Source organism: Lampetra fluviatilis, chromosome 10 (genome assembly GCF_964198595.1).
Source record: "Lampetra fluviatilis chromosome 10, kcLamFluv1.1, whole genome shotgun sequence".
Lineage (NCBI taxonomy): Eukaryota > Metazoa > Chordata > Hyperoartia > Petromyzontiformes > Petromyzontidae > Lampetra > Lampetra fluviatilis.
Genome location: NC_136284.1, coordinates 10,024,223 through 10,048,626, shown reverse-complemented (window position 1 = coordinate 10,048,626; position 24,404 = coordinate 10,024,223). Strand labels below are relative to the sequence as shown.

Here is a 24,404-nt window from a genome sequence, read left to right as displayed (position 1 = left end):
GTATTAATTAGAAGCGGTCGTGTGTGCTTTGCAAACAGCGACACAGATCCATCTTAAGCAAGATGTAGTCGGGAAAGAGAGATGCTAGAATTACTGCGGAACGTTTAAGCCCAGCCAGTGACATACGTACGACGTGCGTGTACGTTTGACATGGGTTCTATAAAGGATGTTAGAGACTGCTGTTTTATTTTAAGCTGCGATTGTTTTGTGCGTGCTCACATTTAGAGCGCTTCGCCACTCCACTGCTGAATGAAGGCCTCCTTCTACGTCGCGTAGATCATGGAAATTATTTCATCCACGCGTCACCACGCTGGCCAGTGCGGGTTAAGTGAATGGGGGAGACCCGGATCCCGGTTTGGATATCACTCGTACACTCATGCTAGCCGTGACCGTCAGTCGAACTCTGGTGGCAGCCCGGGTTAATCGTATAGCGCAGTGCGCTAACCACCGCGTTATTGCTCGACCCCGTCCGTAATACCACAACGACATACAATTTAACTCAAATGTGGACAATGGCTGTGTGTTTAACAGGACCCGAATCACGTATTCGCGGTTGTCCTTTTTGTCCATCGGATGTTGTTTGTTTGTTGTGAACGCACACGCCCGCCGCGCCCCCATCACCATCGCACACACATCGATGTGCTTTTTTGGCCGTTTCATCAAGGTGTGAGCACGGCCCTTCCTTTGTATTCAAGAACCCTCACCCGAGCCTGAATACTCGTTTTGCAGGAGGGGTCCTCCTACATTGGGATGTTTTGCCAATTGCACAAGGACGCGGGGGTTGGGGTACACTCAAAGCTCCGCACCAAAATATTCAAGAATCTATCGCCGTGCTGCCATCTCGCGGCTGTCTCGCAGCCCTCACGCCACGACTCATGATATTCCCAGGCGGCTTCCCATAGCAACACTACGCAGGCTCAAGCCTCTTCAACCGCCAATATTTTTCAAGATGGGTCGCATTCTGGGTGATTTGGTCGTAGGTTATTCTCATCTCGGTCTCGCCCACAACAATCTAAACGGTAAATCCGCGGTGTTGTTGTTGTTTGTGTTTGATATTTCCCGACAGCAGAGCACGAGGACCGTGATGATGGGAGGCGGACGATGCCACGGGGACCCTTTCACTCCGCTCCACAGCTGACCTGCGTGCGCACCGCCAGGAAGCTTTTCTTTAACGACACATCACTGGCTTCCAGGAGAAAAGACGTAGGGATAGATCACAGCATCACGCTGAGAAGAGGAAGGAGATTCGTAGAGCGAGTGTGAGCATCGACAAGCTCGCACGCGCAGGATCGATCACCATCACCATCATCATCTCCACTCTCATCGACTGCATAACCACTCTCATCGTCGTAATTATCTCTATCCTCACCACTAACATCTACATCATCATTACCATCAGTCTCACCACCATCACTTGTATCATCATCATCATCTATGTTACCATCACCACCACCAAGACGACTTCCATCCCTACACGTGCTGGTGCTGTAACCATCACTACGCGCGTGGCTCTCCCAACGAGGACAACAACAACAACAAAGTCAACAAAGTCAAGGCTCGTGGCTCCACTCGCCACCCATCTGTCACAATGTCCTGCATGGTCGGCATCCCCCAGTCGAGCGGCTTCTTTCGCCACTTCACCAAGGAGTCCGTGGCCAGGATCGAGGAGCAGATCGCCTGGGAAAAGGAGCGCAAGGCAGACAAAGATTCCACCGTGGTGATTGAGAAGGTGAAACCGCTCAATTTCTTGGAGGCGGACAGGACCATGCCATTTGTGTATGGGGAGGTTCCGCCGAAGATGATCTCGGAGCCGCTCGAGGACCTGGACCCCTACTACAGGAACAAGATGGTACGTTCCATTGCAATATGCATCGATAGCAATAGAGCACGTTTCGAGGTGCGGGTGACTGCTGTTAAAATAATAATAATACTACTACTACTACGAGTGATGTCAAATTCCACTGCAGGATAAAGGCCTTCCCATGCTGTGTTGACCACTGGACTTTGTTCGTCATACTTCACCACGCTGGTCGGTATTGGTTGCTGATAGTGCTGCCAATGGCCGGTTTAGATGTCACTCGCAATTGATGTGAGCAGTGGCTCGGAATCAAAAGTGCAGTGCTGTTAGCGAGCGCCTCTTAAGGGAGAGTGTGTGATTCATTCCAGCCACCGGCGTCGGTTTGGTGATCGACTGCTGATTGAGCATTATGGTGCTAATTGAATATTTTTGGGTCAGATTGACCATGCGAGGTTCATGCAAGCTTCAGTGACAGTTACACATTTTCCATAACAATGATGAACATGCTCAGGTATTGAACTCATTGCCTGCCTCGGTGGAACAGGAACACTGCGTCATACCGCTGCTTGTTGAATCCAGAGGGCAATATTTTCCGGGGGTTACTGGAAGTAACGGGTGGTATACTTGATGCGGTGTGTCGGGTGTATACATATATCCGGGTTGTTGACCCGAACAGACCTGAACATCAGCCCTGGTTGTACGAGTGTACAGCAAAGACAATTATCCCCAGTCTCTGTTGTTAACGAGCATCTGTTATGGCTGAAATGTTAATGATAGGTGCTCGCTAACAGCTAGGGACGTCTCTGACAGCCTTCAAATACGGAGTGGACCCGGGGCGATATGTAAACATCACCGCTGGGGAGACAAAGGCGACCGGACGTGATGCTGGCCATTCAACCTCTCGAAGCGGCCTTCATAGCTGCTCGCTAACAGCACTTAGCCCGGCAGTCTGTTAAATACTGCAACATGGGATCTTTGTCTTTGTGCCACGTGACGTTGATTTGAAATTGCAATCCTTTATATTGAAATCAGCGTGCTCTGTAGTGCCGTGGGGCGTGTTTACAAACCATCGGGCACGTGGAGCTCGCAACGACTTAATTTGTATTTAATTGTATTCATGGGATGGGAAACACATGGAAAGGCGACAGGAGCGGGTCGCGAGGACTGCGGTTCGTGGAATCCCGAACTGCGCACGCATACGAGCAGCAGGCAAAATTTCAGTTTCATGCCCTTGTGGACTCCGAGGAAGTTGAGTAAGCGCAACAGGTAAAATTGGCGGCAGTAAAGTAAAAACAGCGGTACAAGAAGCAGCAGCAGCAGCAGCAATATCAGCAGCAGCAGGAGTAGGTAGCAGCAAGTGGAAGCAGCAGCGGAAGTGGCAGCAGCAGGAGTAGGCAGCAGCAAGTGGAAGCAGCAGCGGAAGTGGCAGCAGCAGGAGTAGGTAGCAGCAAGTGGAAGCAGCAGCGGCAGTGGCAGCAGCAGCAGGAGTAGGCAGCAGCAAGTGGAAGCAGTAGCGGAAGTGGCAGCAGCAGCAGGCTGACACTGATCGGAATCTGTGCCCTTCACCCATGCACCTGCCAGAAGTACTGCTTCGTAAATTAATCATTGTGCTCAGAACAAATACTTTTTAGTTTAGTTAAGTTTAGTTTATTTTGTATGACCCTTCTCCCAATTACCTTCCTTTTTGAGCTGTCAGCTTGATGTTGATTTTGTGTGAAAAAAATATATAAAAATTTGCGACTCTCGCAGAAAGCAGTGCATCACCCAGTGTTAGACAACGGTCCTGGAAGATGACCTCACAAAACTACTTCTGATGTCCCTATAGATGTGTTCAAGTCTCGTGTCAATCAAACCAAACTTGATTGTGCTTAAAGCAAGAAAATTCTTGATTAAGCATCGTCGATAAAATGCGTTTGGAGTATTTGGCTGCTATAAATGTCCACGTGATGAGCGATTTCGTTGAGCTATCATTTGTGGCCAGGTCGCTTCTGAAACAAGGCAATATAGCTCAGTGAGTCTTACCTGGTAAAATAAAACATAGTTTAGTATAGTTTAATAGCACTCTTTGGTTCTTTCGGTAAAGTCACATCGGTAGAAAAATAAAATATAAGTGATATATTATTTTTCATTTTATTTTTCTACCTACGTGACTTTGAACTAAAGAGTATGGATTCCTGCAGTCACGAAAGATGCAAATCAAGATTATAGGTTTAGTATTCTGATGTTTTTGTTCTGCAGTCATCGGTGACCAGGCTGAGACCAACCATTTGTTACTCATGAGAGTCCCATTAAATCACTGCCTGCTGAAACCCCAATTTAACCCCAGGACCTCGGTATCTTTGACACGGTCATTATGAAACCCTTGAGCCACACAATTCATACTCCATTGGTGTGGTGTCACTACTTTAAAAAATTTCCACCAGGCCTAGAGTGACTACTTGGCCAATGTGATCCAGCTTTTGTTAGTAAAGTACAGTATTAATGATTGTTATTCCACCAGGAAAGCCTGAGAGTTTCAATACTTTTTTCGTCAAGATGGTCCGTGTCTTGGGATTTTCGGACAATTCCATTAATACGCTTTTCATATGTGGAGGAAACCAGAGTTCTCAGAGAAAGCCTGAAGTATAAAGAGGCAACACTCAATGCTCTGCAAAAATAGATTGAATGCACAGAGACACCCAATATATTCAATAGAGATGGACTGAGCTCATTGCTGAATTTTCATCTCCTAGCCTAACCCAAGCATACAATGTCACGTAATTCAAGTGAATCTCAAATTCAAGTCGCAAGATGGCTGAGTCGTGCTGCGCTTACGAGATCTGAAGATTTAGAGTGGATATTCAGGGCGATTTTTTCTTAGTTGTCATCATTAATTATCTATCCACTGCTGGATTAAGTCCTCCTGAAACCATCACTTTCGCACGGTCCTGTGATGCAACAATCCATTTAGTGCCCGCACACGATCAGATTTCACCACTCCATATCTTGCGAGTTTCCCTCCGTTTGGTCACCGAGGCAGCGTGCGAGAAATGGGTCCATATTACGTCGCTCAACATTTGCCGGTAACAAATATTGATCTTCGACACATGCAGGGACAGGCTTGCTGGAAGCAGGTGGGGGAGGTTGTTTTTTCTTTTGCTTTCTAATGTACAGTAATTCCTCGTTTAACGCGGTAGATGCGTTCCTCAAAAGCTTTGCGTTAAGCGAAAACTATTTGCCCATAATTAACGAAACGATCAAGTTTGGCGAGATACGATGTATGCACACACAGTGAGATGGCGGGACAAAAAACTCAAGTTTTCAGCCTCGTTACTGTATAATTATGCGTATCTCAAGGAAGTAGTTCACCGTGGATCACTCAGAAATCACATTATGACGGGTGCATTCCGCGTTATAGCGGGCGCGTTCCACAATGTGTGTAAGAACCGGGTTATGGCAAAAAAAACCGTGCTGTGGGGACACGCGTTCAGCGAGAACTTCCCTAATTTTGGGCAGGTGTAAGGGGTTTAATAATAACAATACAGATCATTCTTGTCACAGGTGACGGCAGTGACGCATTGTTCTGGGCGTCGTAACGCGAACGCACGTGGCACTCGCGCGCCTCGGGGCAGTCTCGGTATACAAGCCCACGGCTCGTGGCTACGAAACACAATGGGGAGCCAACATAAAGGACACGTGGTACGAATAGCAGAAGCAGCAGCCACAGCAGCGGCAGTGTCTCAAATGCCAGACGTGGCTCACACCTCGAGGCGTGCATGCTTTCCAGTTTCACAAACAAAAACGCGTGCGTTGATGCTTGGTTTATTTGTACTTAAAAGTGGAGAACGTCAGTAAACGGGAAACGTAAATAAGAGAAAATAATAAACATTGAGTTTTGAGTTGCAGGTCAGTTTTAAACTCAAGGTCAAAAGGTCCTCGCTGTCAGTGCCGTCGATGTCACCATTCCTTGCCATCGCAAGGAATGGTGACATCTCCCAGGTCACACAATTGTTGCAAAGGTGACCACCCGACCTGCAAGGTCTGCTCTTAGGGTATCATAATCATCATCGTCACCACCACCACAATCTGGCTTTTTGTTCTTCTCCGTGCTATGTAGGTGGCAGATCATTCAAGGACCACTCCTACAGTCCAATCATTGCCACCGTCTGGCTTTAAGTCTTCATATTTAACAGTCGACACGTTTTTAGATGGATACTGTTAGTTGTATCACCACCACCAAGTCATGAATGCATGTCTCGATAACCTGCCCACCTCCATCTTACACGTCTCCTTCCCACTGCAGCACAATCTCATCTACCTGTTTACACCTATAACATTCACTTGATAGTCCGCATCCAGTATTTCGATGTATTTGTTTAATATCCTGTCGATTGTAGTGGCGTAGCGTGCTTGCTGTGGGCCCAGGTGTGAAATGAATTAATCAGGGCCCCCTCCTCAATTAGCTCCCTCTTCGTATCCTAGGCCCCTCCAGACCATGGGCTCCCGTGCAGTTGCACCGCCTGCACCCTTGAGAGCTGCCCCCTCCCTACCAATGGATTCGTAGGACCTTCACGAACGTAAATGCACTTTTTCGCATGGAGGGCAGGCCACGATGCGAGAGGGGTGAGGGGTTGCGAGGGGGGCTTAAATTCACATGATTGGTAACGTCGCATTTGGGATATTAAATTTTATTGATAATGAGACACCAGTAGTGGATTATTGAACCTTCAACTTAAACTGGGGCTTCATGGCCTGGTGAATAACACTCCCTGGTTGTTTACCCAAAGTCTGTTCGCCCCCAGGCCTATGAGCACGTGCGTGCCAGGCTTGAATGTCTCACACGACACTGAACATACACGAGACGCTCTCCAGCCGCTCAACATCTCAGTTCGGCCCATGTATCTATAACATGGATGGGGATATGCTACGTCATATGTTGTTATTTTCTTCGTGGGTTTTGCTATCAAATGGAGCAATTCATTTGGATTGAGAGTAATGCAAAGAGTGACTGGAACACAGCCCAGAAAAGGCGATCGTTGTTGATCAGACACGTGATCAAGAGTTTTCAAAGGTGAACGCTTGTTGATGGAAACTGGAAGGACGGATGTTGGGAAAGAGACCATGAGGCAGATAAACAAAAATTCTGCTTTATGAAGGGGCCCGGGTGGGGTCAGGAGGCAGGTGACAGGATGGGGGGGGGGGGGTAAAGATCAGTGGATGGGGCACGTTTCACCCAAGGACCTGCCCAAGAGAGAGAGAGATATTGCATCACATGAAGATTGAACAACCTTGATGTCCATCAGCCAGATTCTGAAGCAGAATTTCTTGAGCAGAATTTGGCAAATGCAGGCAAACCTTGACCTGGTTTCATCAGCAGTGCGTGGTTGTGAGACATTGGACCATAAGGCTCTTTGGTTCATGGGCCGAAATATTTTTATATTTTTTTATTTTGGTGATGAAACAAATCCTGCTGTGTTTACAATGTCGTTACCCAAAGGCTATCAAGAGAGTGATTTTAATGATATAGTTTTACAGCCCATCACGGCACATCTGGGTCATGGGGGTTACTTGACCATCCTTCACCATGCGTTAGCGTATTAGGCTGCTATACATGTATACGTGATAAGCTACTTGGTTGAGCTATCATTTGTGGCCAGGTCGCTTCTGAAAAAGACCTCCATAGCTCAATGGGCCTTACCTGGTAAAAAAATAGATCAGCATCACCGGATAGTGTGATCAATTCCCCGAACTGGTTTGGCCAGAACACAGCACTGGGTCGACGACATCATTATCATCAATCACCATGATAACCACACGTTCCCTTTGCGTTCCAATTATAAATTAGTCAACCTGCATATATCACCCGAGACTTGAAACCCCAAGGCAAAGTTGTCCCCCCCACCCACCCAAAACTGCTGTCACGCACCACGACCATCAGCTGTGTAACAAATCAAATACAAGACGTCTCCTTCACATGCCCGTCTCTCCACGTAAAACAAACGCAATTAAATGCATGTATTGTCAAAGCAGGTTTGTTTGCATGTTTAACCACACGCATGTGTGGTTAAGACAGACTTGGTGCCTTGCGATAGGTGTCGATTTGGTATTTGAACAATATTTCTGGAAAAGGTAAAGCCTGTTCCCGTTTTCATTGTCTTGGTACTGGCAAAAAGGAACCCATAGATGAGAATAGATTTGTCCCCTTTTTTCTGGAAACAAAACAGGTGTTAAGATGTTAAAACACTAAACTGAAACCTTTTACAAGGAATCATGTTTCAAGGACAATGCATATATTATCAGCGTGTTTTTTGTTTGCATTGTGACCACAAGCATTGTGGTTAATGCAGACATGATTCCTTGTAAAAGGTTTCCGTTTGGTGTTTTAACATCTTAACACCTGTTTTGTTTCCAGAAAAAAGGGGAAAACCCTATTCTCTTATTTTGGTGTTGGCAAAGGAGGTCCCATGATGTGGAACCCATTGATGTTTTTTTTTACACTAACTATCCGCCGCACGGCCTTCTGGGAGTGCATGTCATCGGCATTTGTGCAATAAAAGCAAAACTCTGGATAAGCTTCTACACACAGTGTGCCATAAGCAGCTCAGGACAAGCTTCCTTTAATCAATGCTGGCGAACTGCTGATATTAAAGGAAAGGATACTCTCTCTACGCTATAGGGTCCTAGTTCAACGCAGAATAGTAGTGTCATACATAACTCGAAATCATCGTTAGCGTCATTGTGGAAAACGTAAATAACATTAACAAGAAGAAAATGTCTCTTTGAACTGTGTGGATAGACGTTACCACGTGATTGCAGGAGCACCTATGTCATCCAACAACTGAAACCGGTTACGTGAGTGTGCCGTACGGTTTTGGAGAATACACTGGCTATATAGTGTATCCAATGACAGTATCAAGTTTATGATTAACTCATGCAAATACAACACATTTTACCCGTTCTCTATCCAACAATGGAGGGGCACGTGACATTTCACCAATCCTGTTTTTATCACCGACAATCTACAAATTGTGGTTGAAATCGGAGCACCACACTGTTGAACGGTCCTTGTGAGCCCTGGCATAGCTGAGATCCTGGGATTGAATCTGAGTAATTAAACCTGGTCCATAAGTGCAGTGAGTTGATGTTCTCAGCCCGATCAATGACTGCACAAAAACGTAACGAAAATCGAATTATATTAAATTTGGATGTTCATTTAGTTCAGAATGTGTCTGACTATGAAGATTACACAAATGTTGGATCATCATATGAAGGACACCTTTATTTCAGAGCACGTGAGAAGGTATAGCACCGTAAGGCAATTACATATACATGTAGTCCCCGTCCTACGATGGAGATGCGTTACGACGACCCCATCGTAAGTCGAAAATATCATAAGTCGAAAATGGCCAAGCCTACCCAGGAGTCTTAAAGAATGGTGATAATTTAGCAAAACAGAGCAATTTATAGTACCGTACTGTATAAACTATATACTGTATGTATTTATTAATTACAATACTGTATTGCACAGTCAAATTTAAAGTAAAAAACAAGGTAAATTCTCAGCATACCTACCTGAACTGCAATTTCATAGAAAGTTTTTTTCAGGAAACAATCCTATCTGCTATAAAAACTTTAAACATGCATTGAACGTATGTATCTTATCGTGGTAACCCTAAAATGAAATCGCTAAAGCTACGTATCATACATTCATTGAACGTGTCGTAACGTATCATATTGTACTGTACTCACCTGGAACACAAAAACACAGAAAAAAATACACGCGCTAACATCGTGACCACTTAACTCCGTCGACCGCTGGTGAGAGTGAGAGGCATCACCATACAAGGTGGGAGATGCGCACATCCCGGCAGCGTTCCAACGTACAGCAAGCATCGTACCTCGTACGCTGCTGCGTTTGCCTGCCTCGCGAAATGTAAAATATTCAACAATTTTGTCGTATCGATATCGCCATCGTAAGATCGAAATATCGTAAGTCGGACCCCATCGTAAGTCTGGGACTACCTGTATTTTACTCAAATCTCCACATAAAAGATTAAGAGGTTTCAGTCCATCAGCCTATGGGCTTCCCAGACCAACGATGTCCAGCAGCATTTGTTTAAACAAAGAAACAAACGCTTGCCTGGTTTTCACCTTTTTTGGTTCTCATCAGCAGCGTGCAGCTTGCTCAACAAATCCTGCTGGATTGCCAGATGTTCCGTGATGAACCGATTAACGCTATACACTTGCCATGCTCAGAGTCGTGGGATGCTTTGGTTATTGAGATGATGAATCACCGCTAATTGTTGTAACCGTCTGCTCCATGCTGTGGAGCGCAGCTGCGCCTAATGTCGCTGTTATCTGCTTCTCTTGCAGACGTTTTTGGTTCTCAACAAGGGCAAGACCATCTTCAGGTTTAATGCCTGCAAGGCGCTTTGTCTCTTCACAGTGTTCAACCCCATTAGGAGAATATCTATCAAGATCCTCACTCACTCATATCCTCTTTTGCTGAAGGCCGACGATCGCTATTGCATTTGCAAAGACGCTTTGTGTGTGTGGTTCGCCGTGCCACGCATTCGTTTGACACCTACCCGTATCTTTTCACAGGTGAAGCATATAACAACACACGTGCGTGTTACTGTCTTCTGACCCAGGATGGTTTTTTTTTCCTCCCAAAATTGTACGTCCAAGAAATATCTGCGTAAGAGTAATTTGCTTAGGGATCGTTATTGATATGTGACATTTTACAGGGATTGTGGTTTTGCTCCTTCGCCCAGCAGTGGATAGATCCAGCGCTGGCGAGGTCTTCGTCGAGCAGTGCGTAGGCAAGATAACGGCTGCTGGTGACGAGCATCTTCTTGGTTCTTTCGGTAAAGTCACGTAGAAGGAAAATAATAAAATAATAAAAATAAAACATAATAAAATAATTCTCACGACGTTTCGGCCACAACGCAAGCAGCCGTCGTGGCCGAAACGTCGTGAGAATTATTTTATTATGTTTTATTTTTATTATTTTATTATTTTCCTTCTACGTGACTTTACCGAAAGAACCAAGAAGATGAATCCCTGCAGTCACGAAAGCTTTACATCGAAAAATGGTGACGAGCAGTTCGTTTCTGACACTCACATACCCTGTTGGCTATATGTAGCATCGCCGGGTTAAGAGACATCACACAAATCCTCTGCCAGAGCTACTGCTATCGGGAGTAACGTTAAAATGATAAGTAACATTTTAACTGGGACAAGATACGCATCAATCGGCCCAAGGAATCGTGTGTAGAAGAAAAAAAAAGCACCGTAGTATTTAAACGTAATATTCCAACTGCAAACTATCACTGGTGTCTGCCAAGCACCCACATGTGCCATGCAGCATCCGGGGTCACAAGTACCAACACCAATTCCACACGGCGTGCGACTTATTTACACTTACCGATTTCCACGAAGCTCAAATGGCATTGCTCTTGCGCGGTCTGCCTTGTCCATTGCAGTCGCCTGCTATAGGCAGCGTGCTGCTGCTGTGGGCTGTGTTGGTTCGAGGCACACAGATGTCGTGTGCCGTGTTTGTTGTGTGAAAATACCACCGCCGCCTTCAATCCTTAGCTCCGTCCATACATTATTCACCATCCTCATCATGGCGACCATTTTGACCAACTGTGTCTTCATGGCTATCAATACAGAGCTGAAGGTTGTGGAGTAAGTAAGTGTGTGGTTGTGTGTCGGTGGATGCGCATGCGTGTGTGATTGTGTATGAGTGTATCCTGGTGCAGAATTGCATACCTATCAATCCCTTATCATTTCCTACTTTAATACAGACCCCGTTCCCTCATAAATCTCAACGTTCATCCTACAAAATCCCATCACAAGGGAGAAACACAAACAAATATATATTTTTTTGCTCAATTTCCCTGTACAAGAATACGACTAAACCGTATGGGTTGACAGGTATGGAATTGCGTGTGAACCCATAACACCCAGGTCTGTCCCGTGACCTCATGCCAGCGAGCCTTTGACACTTCACGTGCCCTCAAGGTGCACTTAGACTGGCACTAGCGCCGTGGTGTCGTCACCACCACTTAGCGGCGAATGGCGGTCATTGCTGTTGTGTTCGTGCACGATTCTGTGTGTATCATTGTGTTGTTGTTGTGCGTGTTATCGAGCGCGTGATTTCTGGTGTATGACGTGCGTGGGTGTGTAAGTGTTGCTAGGGAGCGGTGGTGCAGCGGTTAGCGCGCTGCGCTACGAACCCGGCGACCCGAGTTCGATTCTCGCTCACGGCCAACACCAGTGACGATTATCTGAACCGGTCCTGGGCCCTCCCATAGGTCGACTCAGCCTCAAATGAGTACCTAGTGCGGTGTGTAGACAGCGTAACTAGGGAGACAAATGCGACCGGGCGTGGTGCTGGCCACCCATCATCTCGTGTGCCGTGCCGGCCTTCATAGGTGCTCGCTAACAGCAATTGCCCCAACAGTCTGTTAAGGGGGATCGTTGTCTTTGAGTGGTGCTGGTAACCCACCCACCCGCTGGAACACGAACGGGCGTTAATGACCATTGGGAATCCCCCGGTGTCTTGGTTTCTTGAAGCGTGTATGCGATTGCGTGCTTTTGTGCGTCTGATTGTGTGGGCGTGTAAACACGCGTCTCTCCCTGTTGTCGGTGGTGCCCAGTTGATGCTCCACTTTTTTTGTACAGCCTCTTAAGATGCAGCTATACTCAGATGTGATATATATATATGTATACACAGTTTGATCATCGATTATAATCCGGCTGTCCCGGGCCGATCCGGCAAAACCGGCAAAAACGCTCCAAAGGCTGTTTACCAGTCCGGCGATTGGCACCGTGTAGCGTGACAAAAACAAATATTATATACAGTACATTATACACTACATACAACTTAAATACTGAAAATACTGCACGTGTATCCAGTGCGATCCGGCGAAAAGTGCGTGCAAGCACCGGTCTAAAGGCTGTGTCAGTCCGGCGATCGTCAAAAATACAAGTCAGGGTCGCGATCGAACCTACGACCTCCTGTATACCAGGCGAGGTAGTTAACATCTCGCCACCGTGGCACCCCCAAAGTACTTTCTGGGGGTGTTCTCTAGAGCTCTCTCCAGCGGAGGCCCTTCCGCCAGCAGTGTCGTGAGCAAGCCGTCGCAGGGCTGCACCTTTACCTGTTACCGAGCCAGTGTGGGGTCAGGTTCAGGGCTAAGGTGACGTGTGACAGGAAGGCTTGACCCGTGACCTGAAGGAGTTGACCGTGACCTCGAAGCGACGGGGGGGGGGGGAGGGAAGTCTGTGTCCGTGACGCATGCCGTGGGGCGCTGCAGGTATGTGTTCACCGCCATCTACATGTTCGAGGCTTTGGTCAAGATTCTGGCTCGAGGCTTATTCTTCGGGGCCTTCACCTACCTGAGGGACCCGTGGAACTGGCTGGACTTGGCTGTGCTTGTCATCGCGTGAGTGGTCACCGCCTGCATTGCCCATCTCAAAGCTTTACTTTGTTTCTTGTCGGATTTTGTTCGTCCGTTTCTCCCCAGTTCTATCCCAATTATGCTTTCGATGTCGTGAAACAAAAGTGTCCATTCGCGAGTCTCGCGTACAAATGCATCGTGTTAGAGAACTTCTCGCGGGAGCGGATGTCGCAGAACTACTTACGAGATTCGTCTAGTCACTTTTTCAGCCAGATGCTCGGGGTCCCATGTTCCCACGTGCCTTGCTACGAACACGTGTCACATGGCAGTCCAACCGATTAGAACAAAAGTATGTATTTATTTTAGATCTGAAATTTATCCAAAATGAAATGTAAAACCAAGGCAATACATTTTAGTATGGTTACATTTAACATAACCGGCCAGCGATACAGCTGTAGAGCGAGTTAAAATTCTGGTTGGGGCATGACTCAGCCCATTATCCATCTGGGGTCGACAGAATGAGTATCACTTTGTGGGGATATCGATGCTGGCTGAGCTATGGAGATGAAGCGTGATTTCCGCCACTGGTTCAGGGTTGGAAACGGGAGATGAGAACCACATTAATGTTCATTTGAGCGCGGGACATGACTTTGCATTTTTGACATTGACTTGCTTACCTTTCCTATACTTTGCATTGTGTGTTGTTTGTAACGTTCTGACCCGCCCCAACTGGACACCTGTGAAAAAAAAAACTTTATAGCTTATCGGATTCCCCTAGTATAAATATATATTCAGAATGTGCCTCCAACTTTCTGAGTCACTTAAACACCCCCCCCGCGTCCGTTGTTGAGATGGTAAGTTTGCCCGTGATCCCCCGTGTCATAGTAAACCTGAATTTCAGTTTTGCCTCGAGTGTTTCCCATCCTGCGGAGGGAGAGAAAGAGAGTGCCCAAGGCAGAGTCCGGGATAGAGTTACTTTGCTCAGTGTGTGCACTGGAAAAAAAAGTAAGCACTGCATTTCAATTGAGTGAGTTTCGAGTGACAAAATTGGACACCGTTTCAAAATATCACGATGGACTGCGACAAATGCTTGTATTTTAAGTCTCCTGACTCCCGTCCCCCCACCCCACTCCGTAATGCCTCTTCAGATGTTTTACCAGCATACCAGGTTTCGCAAATCTGTCAGCACTGCGGATGTTCCGAGTGATGAGGGCGTTGAAAACCATTTCCGTGGTTCCAGGTGTGTGTGTGTTCCCTCCACATCACACATTTTCGGCTCGGGCAAGAATCATCCACACATGCACGTGTACAGATGCAAAGACACAGATCTCCCATATAGCCTCCCCAAGATTGACTCAGCCTTGAAATGGGTAGCTGGTGTGATGTGTAAACGTCAACATCAGCGACACAAAGGCGGCCGGGCGTGGTACTGGCCACACCACCCCCTCGTGTGCCGTAGCAGCCTTTTTGTAGGTACTCGCTAACATAACTTGCCCCAAGAGCCTATGGAATGCTATACGGGGATCTTTGTCTGTAGGACGGGCTGCCCTTTTGTAATGTTATAGATATATGCATGCATTTTACGCCATTGGATGAGAAGACATGGGTCGACTGTTGAAACCGAAGCGCGTTCGGATGAACCCCACTTTGCGAGAGAGTGACCTCCGTGCCGTTGGTACCGCAGGCCTGAAGACGATCGTCCGAGCGCTCATCCAGTCGGTGAAGAAGCTCTCTGACGTCACCATCCTCACCTTGTTCTGCCTCAGCATCTTCGCGCTGATCGCCCTGCAGCTATTCAAGGGCAACCTGAAGAACAAGTGCGTCCGCTGGCCAATTCCGGGCAACTTCACTTTCATTAACATCTCAGAGTACCTGGAGGACAAAGGTAGGCGGACGTTGCTTATGATTTTTATCGTTTTATTTGTATTATTTTTATTTTTATTAATTTTTATTTCATTTTTTACCTACGTGACTTTACCGAAAGAACTAAGAGTATGAATCCTTGCAGTCACGAAAGCTTCAAATCTAGAATTGCTTCTGATTTGTCGATTTACCCAATTGTTTTTATTTGAGTGGCTGGTTTGGTTGGTTGCACGATGGGCAGGGATGGCAGGGGATGTGTTGAGTTGTTGCCACGACGCGATGCCATGAATTGTCAAGATTATTTGGGCCGTAATTAGATTTACGAATGGATTATTTCGTGCTTGTATGATTTGTACAGTTTAATTTGCATGCTCTATTTAGTGTGCTCTGTCGCGCTCCATTAACCCTCAAGGTAACTTTGGCATATAACTTTCATTCATTGTAATTATTCGACTGTGAGGCGCATGATTCCATGCGTTTATTATGAGCGTAAGTTTCAATTAATTGGAGTCACGATGGAATTCATGAATTTATTAATTTCTTATCTCGCGGGCATTGCCTTTCTTGTTGTCTCATTTGGTCCATCATCCTAAAGGAGACATTTATTTGCGGTTTGCATGTCTAGTTTGCATCAACTAATAACATGCAACATTAATGCAAATCAGAAATAATGTATTCCTACAGACACTATTAAATGCACTTATCATAAGCTGAAGAATGCATTTTAGTTATTGAATCGGTCAATAATTATCTTCCCTGAGTGTATGTGAGTGATCAGTGTGGATGCTGCCAAGTCAGTTGAGTCAAAGTTTTGATTCCTGCAGACACAAAGTTGGGTGTGGAATGATTACCTGGATTGCTTAATGTGGCAGAGTGCATGTTAAAGACTCTGTGATGACATCGTTAACGAGAGTCACACATTTTGTGCTGGTTTAACGGCCAAAATGACAAATGTATATTTCACAATTGTATAGTGATTCATTTGTAGCAATGTGTCGGTTCACTGCTGGATGAAGGCCTCCCCACGCCGTGTCAGTCACAGCAAGTAGTTTGATTCTACTTTTCCACGCCGGTCGGTGTGGGTTGTTGGAGTGGCCTAGGACTTGGTTGAGTTATCACTCGCCAATGATGAGGATCGAACTCAGTGCTTTAAGCGCTGCACCACCGCTCCAACCCGCGATCCACAATTATACAAACTGAAAATAATTACTCTTCTTCTTGGTTCTTTCGGTAAAGTCACGTAGAAGGGAAGTAATAAAATAATACAAATAAAACATAATAAAATAATTATTACGACGTTTCGGCCACAACGCAAGCAGCCGTCCTCACCTGAGGACGGCTTTACCGAAAGAACCAAGAAGATGAATCCCTACAGTTACAAAAGCTTTACATCGAAATAATTACTCTCTCTGGGTAATTACAGTTATTCTTTTCGAACAATACACGCTAAACCTCACCAGATTCACACGTGGCTAAATCAAGCAATGTAAGTATTATATTTCATGCCACTCGCCCGTTTGGAAACCCTACAAGCGCTGCCACTTTCGAGCTGTCGCACTAACAAGACTCGTTATACTCTTTGGCTCTTTCGGTGAAGTCACGTAGGTATAAAATAAAATAAATTCAATCACGACGTTTCGGGCGCAACACAAGCGTCCGTCATCAGGTGGGACAACCACAGCGAGAAACAATTGCTGAAGTGGGCAAAAGGGCTGCTGTAACAGGAGGCTATATAGGTTGGAAGGATGTTATTAAGCAGGTAAAACCTGAACTGCTTCATGGTGTTGCCTTCATTTTTCCGCATCTCCAGCATCTTCAGCTTCCCACTCCCAGACCCGCTCACTTCAGCACCCCCCTCCCCCTACCACACCCCCCTCCCCCTACCACACCCCCCTCTCTATCTCTCCCCCCTTGCTCCTCCCCCCTCTCTTACCTATATAGCCTCCTGTTACAGCAGCCCTTTTGCCCACTTCAGCAATTGTTTCTTGCTGTGGTTGTCCCACCTGATGACGGACGCTTGTGTCGCGCCCGAAACGTCGTGATTTAATTTATTTTATTTTCTACCTACGTGACTTTACCGAAAGAACCAAAGAGTATGGATCCCTGCAGTCACGAAAACTTCAAATCAAGACTCATTATGATATCAAAGAGGGGCTTGATATTTACTTCGGAACTAAATGGCCCGTGAGCAGAGCTGGGCAAACCGGATGTGGCAGCAGCCAACCGTTGGTGGCAATCCGCATTTAACCGGGGCAGCTGCTGCCATCGTTAGTGTTACAGCATCCCCTTTCATGCAAGTTTTATCGTCAATATTCCAGGAAAGCGCAAACGCAGCTGTAATGGGACGTGTCTCGGAAACCGAACACTACAAACATGATTATCATTCTCCTGCGTCAGCGCACGGTTGAGCGAGTAGTCTGTGGGGTCGTGAAGGAAACAATAGCACTGGATTTAATTACATTCTACGAAGCGATTACGCAATGATATATCTTGCCACGGTGTCTAAACTTTATGTGAAGAAGAGTTCGTTTGTTTGGGGTTCTGTTGCATCATTTTTTTTACCGAGCTGATCAGCTGCTGCTTATTGCCATGCCTGGCACATGTCATGTGTCTGTCTGGTGGTACACTACAAGTTTTCACGAAAATTGCAAAACCCTTAAACTAGTTGATATGAAACTTACACACGGCTCACTAATCCCATTGCCCATAAGAACATACTTTTTAAGCATGATTGCCAGTTAAATGCTGGGCTTCTCAGCTAAATACTGTACTTTCAAAAAGCCAATAGCTGAAATGAAATGGTACAACTTTCCTGCACTTAGTTGGATTATTCAAATATTGTGCAATCTTTCCACGTAATATTAAGATTAAAAAACACCTTAGTTCCTTTTGTGTTTCAGCGCAATTGCACCCGACTGAGCCATTTGCACAACTATTTAGATAGCTGTGCAATATTCCTGAAGAATGATCTTGTACTCGTCCTCTGCTATATTGATATTGTTTGTTTTGTGTTACTGTTGTTGCCGTGCTCACACGCACCACGGACCTCCCGTGTAAAATAATCAGGCAATTGCCTCAATGGGGATCATCCGCGTAACAAATCAAATACAGTTAACCAAACTGATGATCAATGAAACTGAATCACGAGTGTCTAATAGAGTAGAGGCAGGGTCCGCCTCTATTCTATTCTAAGAGGGGTAAGGTAAGGCACGTGTTACAAAAAGTTTCCAATTTCTTACTGGTGACGTTGGTCGTGACTCAATAAAATAATGAGCATATGTGTGTTTTATGTCATTCTGCCTTGCTGTAGCAAAGCCAGTGATATCATGTGAAACTTTACCTGGAAGAGTTTCAGCATCTCTCAACCCTTCTTATTTTATTTCCACAGAAAATTACTACTTCCACAAGAATGTGCCACTACTCTGTTCAAACTCATCGGAAATTAAGTACGAACCTCCATCACTCCTCGCTTGCTATTCATCATATGTGCATGCTACATGATGTGTGTAATTAATAATGATGGATTTCGAATTGAAGTGGCTTTAATTTTCCAGCGCAATGCTTTCTATTTTATTTCCCCCGAATATCCTCTTGCGAAATGTTTAAAATATCCGAGTCAGCACCGTTCAGCCTCTGGAAGAAAAAAAACAATATAGGTACGCTGATGGACACCAAAAAACAATGTTGCCATTGTATTGGCCAAGAGGTCTTTATCATCGCGATGGCAGTATCGTTTTCACGGGAATGTAGTAGTGAATTTGGCGACGGTGCGAGATGTCTCATTCTCCTGCGTCTCGTGGCCCTTACTCAGAAGCACCCGACCTCACGTGTGAGCCTGTGGTGGGCTGGCCTTGTGCACGTTGGCTCAGCTATGCCTGTGCTACCAGATCACCTGCATGGTCAAGCCCCAATGCTGTGTCCTTCACCCGGTTTGTTTGACCATACGTCACCATGCTGGTCAGTGTGGGTTAATGAAATGGCATTATGGAGGTGGGGGTGCCAGGACCGGTTCAGGTATCACTTGCCACCGATGTTTTCCATGTTTGGGAATGGGCCTAAGGACTCATCCCATTTATACAGGGCCAGGTTCACATGTTCAAGAAAATGGCCTGAAACCAATTGCGGTGGTGATTTTCCTCATTGTCGCTGCTGGAAAATTTCCAAAAATGTGACGAAAAGGACCATATTCCAACAAGTGAATATGGTCCTTCAGGTGATTATCATTCAATCGTTTGGATCTCTCTCTTCGCTGAGGTCGCTGAGTTAATTGTTTCATGAACGTCACGAGGTGGCTCAGAGTGCTGAGCTGGCACGGCTGAGAACCTGAGTTCGAATCCAAATTTCAGACACCTGTGATTATTGACATCAATTACTGCACACAAAAAGAAACCCAACACAATTACAATTTGGCTTTGCACTTAATTTCGTTAAATTCCAGCTCTGAGTGACACAGCAGATGGGAAAGTGCTGCCTGCTGCTTACTATGTGGACCAGAGGTTACTTAATGAGATCTCAGAGGTATCTCTGTGGTATCCACTTCCGTGGGCCGTTCTCAAAGATGAAATGTTGCACTCCGAGAGATCCGAACCACACGACACCGATATCACTCTTGGGATACGAACACAGTTCTACACCGAGCCAAACAATCGGGTCTTGACCGCTTTGATTGACTCTGCTGTTTGTGCTTCAGTACTTGCCCTGATGGGTACAACTGCCTCAAGGCCGGGAAAAACCCAAACTACGGCTACACCAACTACGACAATTTCGGCTGGGCTTTCCTCTCCTTGTTCCGGCTCATGACGCAGGACTACTGGGAGAACCTCTATCAGCTGGTGAGCTCGGCTCGGGCCCAGCGTGGACACAACCGACACACGGAGGGGCACTAAACGAAACTATAAAACGGAACAATTTTTTTCTATTTTACCAGGTAAAGGGCCCACTGAGCTTTGTAGCTAATTTTTCAAAAGCGACCTGGCCACTAATGATAGCTCAACGAAGTGGCTTATCATGTGGACATTTATAGCAGTCAAACAATCTAAACATATTATTCTAAATGTGGAGGAAAAACCCGGAGGGCCTGGAGAAAATCCAATCGACCACAGGGAGAACATGCAAATCCCAAATTTTTAGGCATTAGGGTCAGGATCGAACCCACGACCTCCTGTATATCGGGCGAGGTAGTGAACATCTTGCCACCGTGGCGTCAACTAATGGGGCGCCTCTTAATATTTGGGGGGGAAGTGGAGGCTCCCATATTCACACGTTCACAACCTCAGTGTAATCCTCTGCGAGTGGCAAATACGAAGAAATGTGGTGTGGTGGTGGTGGCATTGGCGATGACCTCTTGAACTTGAGTGGCTCCTCAGAGGCTGGAGTGTCTTCCCGTGGGAGAGTTGAGGGGTGGGCGGACATGGGGGTAGGGGGGAGGATGGCGCACATCAGACACGACCGTTCATTAGGTGGCAATAGACTCCCTGGGGATATACCTGCTTTTTCCAGCACAGGCCGTATTGTAGTCGTCATTCACTCACTAGTTTGTAGACGCACGCTCTCCTGTTGTTGTGCATGTGCACATGCACACGTATAATATCAAGGAACACATATACGACCGAGGTGCCTCGAGGGTTCTTATGGTTAGTGATATCGCATGAAGGTGACAGTCAGATTCAGGCACATTTAATATTCTTAGGATTCTGTGTATGATTGTCTAAGGCTCACAAGGGCCAGACAGATGCACTTTTATGATGATGATGATAATTATTAAGGTTATTTGTTTTTATTGTTTAAGGCTCAAATAGTCAGATGCAAATAGCATATTTATGGTCTCTATAGGTCAATATTATTTCCCTAAGTTTACAAAACCGTTACTAGGAGTAGCATCTGTGGGAAACCACGTGGTATACACACACACACAAACACTAACACCTGTCTTCACTGGACAGTGTGCATACATGCTGTGTATAACTAAGTGGCGAATGGCGGCCGTCATTGTTGCTGTTGATCTGTCTGTACATCTTGCCCACTGCTCAGACCCTGCGGGCGTCCGGCAAGGTGTACATGATATTCTTCGTGATGGTCATCTTCCTGGGCTCCTTCTACCTCATTAACCTCATCCTGGCCGTGGTAGCCAAGTCTTACGAGGAGCAGAACCTGGCCACGCAGCAGGAGGCCGAGCGCAAGAAGGACGAGCTTCAGGAGATGCTGGAGCAGCTGAAGATCCAGAAGGAGGATCAGGTCGCCATGGTCTGTGCACGCGTGCATGTGGACACACACGCATGCACGCGCACACACGCGCACGCACGAACTAACACGTGCAAAATATAAAGATCCCCTCGTGTGACCAACAGGAATGTTGGGGCAAGTGCCGTTAGCGAGCGCCGAGTCGGTGGTGTGCTCAGCACTACACCTGGACGCTTCTGTCTCCCCGGTGGTGGTGGTGGTGTTTACACACCGCATTAGGTATTTATTTGAGGCTGAGTTGACTTAGGGGGAGGCCCAGTATTGTTTCAGATATTCTCCACTGATGTTATCCGTGGAATGTAACGCAGGTCTCGGAGTTGGTATCACAATGCAACAACCACTTCATCGCCACTCCTCGTACACGCACGCACATGTCGTGCATTCGCAACAACACGCGCCCCTTGGCACGTTTATAATTCCCTGTTAAGGAATCAAGCGTATCCACGTGGTAATCTGACTAATTAATAGCAACATGAAGCGATGCCCATGGGGTCAATTTGGCTGCACGTGGCAAAACCAGCCTGAAAATTGAGCGCTGAAATTACTTACACCTTATCCTATCCGAGGCCCGACGGCAATAGCATTGTTTGCAGACTTGTTTTTCTTTATGTTAGACTTTGTGTATTTTGTATGGTACGTGTATAGAAATATTTTGGCACGCCTTGCCCATGATCATTCATCGCTTTCTGCCTGCTCAAGTAGGCACTCATCTGCTTAGCATCATGTCCACGTAAGCAGTGTTTTCATCATCAGATCAAGATAACTTTCAGATTTCTTTCGGCTCAGTGCAATTGGTTTGAGGCTCAGAGGCAGACGAAGGGCTCCTTTCTAAGAATAATGAAGCACTATGTGATGTTTTTTGTGCTGTGTCTCCACGTTGCATAGAAATGTCACGTGACAAGCAGTCCCAGTTTACTACTGTCGAGTAACTATTGGAGCGTTGGTTTGTGCATTCCAGAATTAATTTGTGATTGACAGTTCAACTAAGTTGTTATATAATTAGTATTTTGTTAAAGTGACTTTCTACCTTGTTTTTACATAATAAAAAAAACTAGTTTACTTAACATTAATTATTAATCACAAACAAATATAATTACAAGATGTAAATAGCTTCGAATTCGGTCTTCACGGATAAATAAAACAGCCTGGTGTTTGAAAAGCACACGTGTGCTTTCACAGCCGCTTGAAATCCAAGCGTGGTTGTCCAGGTGGGGCATGCATGTCCTGAAGACGCAGCCGTCGTGTGTGGCGCAAGCTTCACAGAAGAAACTGCTCACCGCGCAGTGCAAGCGAGACCACTGCGCTCGGAATGCACCGTCCAGAGCCCAATTAGTCGACACACAGCCGCGAGGGTTATCGCCGTTCGAACCCTCACGCGGTCACGACGACGTAGCATCTTGGCGTCACCGTTTATCGCTCCCCCGCGCATCGGCAGGCGACCGGCCAATCACGGAGGCCCAGCTACTGCCGGAGCCGGATGGCCTCGGACCAATCGCATGGGAGCGACGCGGGCAGCGTGACGGGGGTGCTGGCGGTGCCGCGGGCTTTGGAGCGCCGTGGCACTCTGCTGCCGGAGGCCTCCGAGAACGGCAACGATCTGAGCCAGCAGCTGAGCCGCAAGGTGTACGTCCTGCACCCCGACGATCGGCAGGAGTGCGACAACGCCGGCGTGAGTGAACGGGCGCACGCCTGCTGAGGGATGGCGATGATAGTGGTGGTGGTGGTGATGGTGGCGGCGGCAGTGGCAATGGTGCTTTTGTTTGACGATGATGATTTAGAAGCTGTACTGCTCTGTTGACCCAGTCACCACCCGGCACTATGTGAAATATTGGTCGTTATCATAGTGGTGATGGTATTGGTGATGATGGTGGTGATGTTGCTTGTCGAAATTATAATTCAGCTCCCGGCTTTGGAAGTTTCACAAATCTTTAAGTGAATCACCAATTATACTCTTTGGTTTTTTTCGGTAAAGTCACGTAGGTAAAAAATACAATAAATAAAAGAAATGAAAACAACTCAATTAAATCACGACGTTTCGGAGGCAACACCGTTACAGCCAAAGTTGAAAAAACTAAAGAGTATGAATCCTTGCAGTCACGAAAGCGTCAAATCTAGAATCATCAATTCTTGCCTCCAAAGTGTTGGATCGCAGGTGTGCACCACTACACCCCGCTCAATGCCAATAGCCAAGCTACCCATTCCTGCTGCCCCGCAGACTCACATTTGTGCATGTCTGCGTGTATGTGCGTGTGTGTGTAGTCGCTGCTGTCCATAGTGATGAGTGCAACTCCGCAGCGTGTGAGCATGGGCAGCGTGTTCCGTGGCTCGGATGACTTAATGCTGAACGGGCGGCAGATCAATCGCGAGGGCGACACGGGCAGCTGCCAGGAGGTCCCCTACCAGCCGTGGCTCGAGCGCATGCCGCTGGGGAGCCGCAACAGCCAGAGCAGTGAGGGGGGGAAAACGATGGAGCACCTGGCAAGTGGGGCTCTCCTCGTCGTGCTCTCTGTCAGCAGCACCTCCGCACGCTTAACTGGGGAATTCCTGGGACCTTCCTTGCCAGTATCAAAGTATTAGAATAGGTTTTACCCTTTCTGACAAGGGAACAATCGCTGAGATGTTCAAACTCCAAACAGAAACCTTTTTGCGAGGAATCACGTCTGTTTAAAGTCGAGCCGACATGAGGTTGCAGGGGGTTTCCCCGGTCCACACTTGCCCGCGGCCTTCTCCGTCCATTCCCTGCCAACTCTCCCCCTGCTCCCCCTCAGCCCCCCTCCTATATCTCCTCGCCTGTGGCGCTACAGCAGATGCGCGTGTCCTAGGTCAAGCAATCCCCGGCTGAACACATCGGAGAACTCCTGCAGTAATGAGTGCAGCTGGTGCTTCTGATCGGGCGGCAAATCCGGCTCAGGCCCCGCTAACTGGTCCATCCCATCCACAGTCGTCACCTTAGTCCTCGGACTGGCTGACGCGTCCCATGAGCTCTGGCCCCGTCCCAGGAGCTCCTAGTGACAAAGTAGTCACGTGGGACAGAACCATTCCCGCCTGCACCGTCGCGGCCTCCGCCAGTGGATGGCGATCCGTGGCGGCTGGTGCTGGAGACACCAAGATGGGTG

At 46.9% G+C, this 24,404-nt stretch overlaps 2 protein-coding genes across 4 annotated transcripts in view; both read left to right on the top strand.

Annotated features, from left to right (window-relative positions):
* Window positions 1-1,510: 1,510 nt before the first annotated feature.
* On the top strand, window positions 1,511-11,275 carry LOC144934398 (sodium channel protein type 3 subunit alpha-like). The gene is made up of 3 exons (XM_078860118.1): window positions 1,511-1,849; window positions 10,151-10,323; window positions 11,263-11,275. Exons 1-3 carry the CDS (start codon window positions 1,589-1,591, stop codon window positions 11,273-11,275), a joined length of 447 nt encoding a protein of 148 aa, XP_078716244.1. The 5' UTR covers window positions 1,511-1,588.
* A 116-nt stretch (window positions 11,276-11,391) lies between these two features.
* The window catches only part of LOC144934554 (sodium channel protein type 2 subunit alpha-like), a 58,554-nt gene continuing 45,541 nt past the window's right edge, over window positions 11,392-24,404 (top strand). For 2 of the 3 annotated variants that reach the window (XM_078860474.1, XM_078860473.1), the window contains exons 1-9: window positions 11,392-11,467; window positions 13,102-13,230; window positions 14,334-14,425; window positions 14,870-15,070; window positions 18,437-18,494; window positions 19,739-19,880; window positions 21,079-21,291; window positions 22,724-22,957; window positions 23,548-23,766. In XM_078860474.1, coding sequence (XP_078716600.1) covers window positions 11,406-11,467; window positions 13,102-13,230; window positions 14,334-14,425; window positions 14,870-15,070; window positions 18,437-18,494; window positions 19,739-19,880; window positions 21,079-21,291; window positions 22,724-22,957; window positions 23,548-23,766 — 1,350 coding nt within the window. In that variant the 5' untranslated portion in view covers window positions 11,392-11,405. The remainder of the gene's footprint in view (window positions 11,468-13,101; window positions 13,231-14,333; window positions 14,426-14,869; window positions 15,071-18,436; window positions 18,495-19,738; window positions 19,881-21,078; window positions 21,292-22,723; window positions 22,958-23,547; window positions 23,767-24,404) is intronic. The other variant, XM_078860475.1, reaches the window with a different exon arrangement.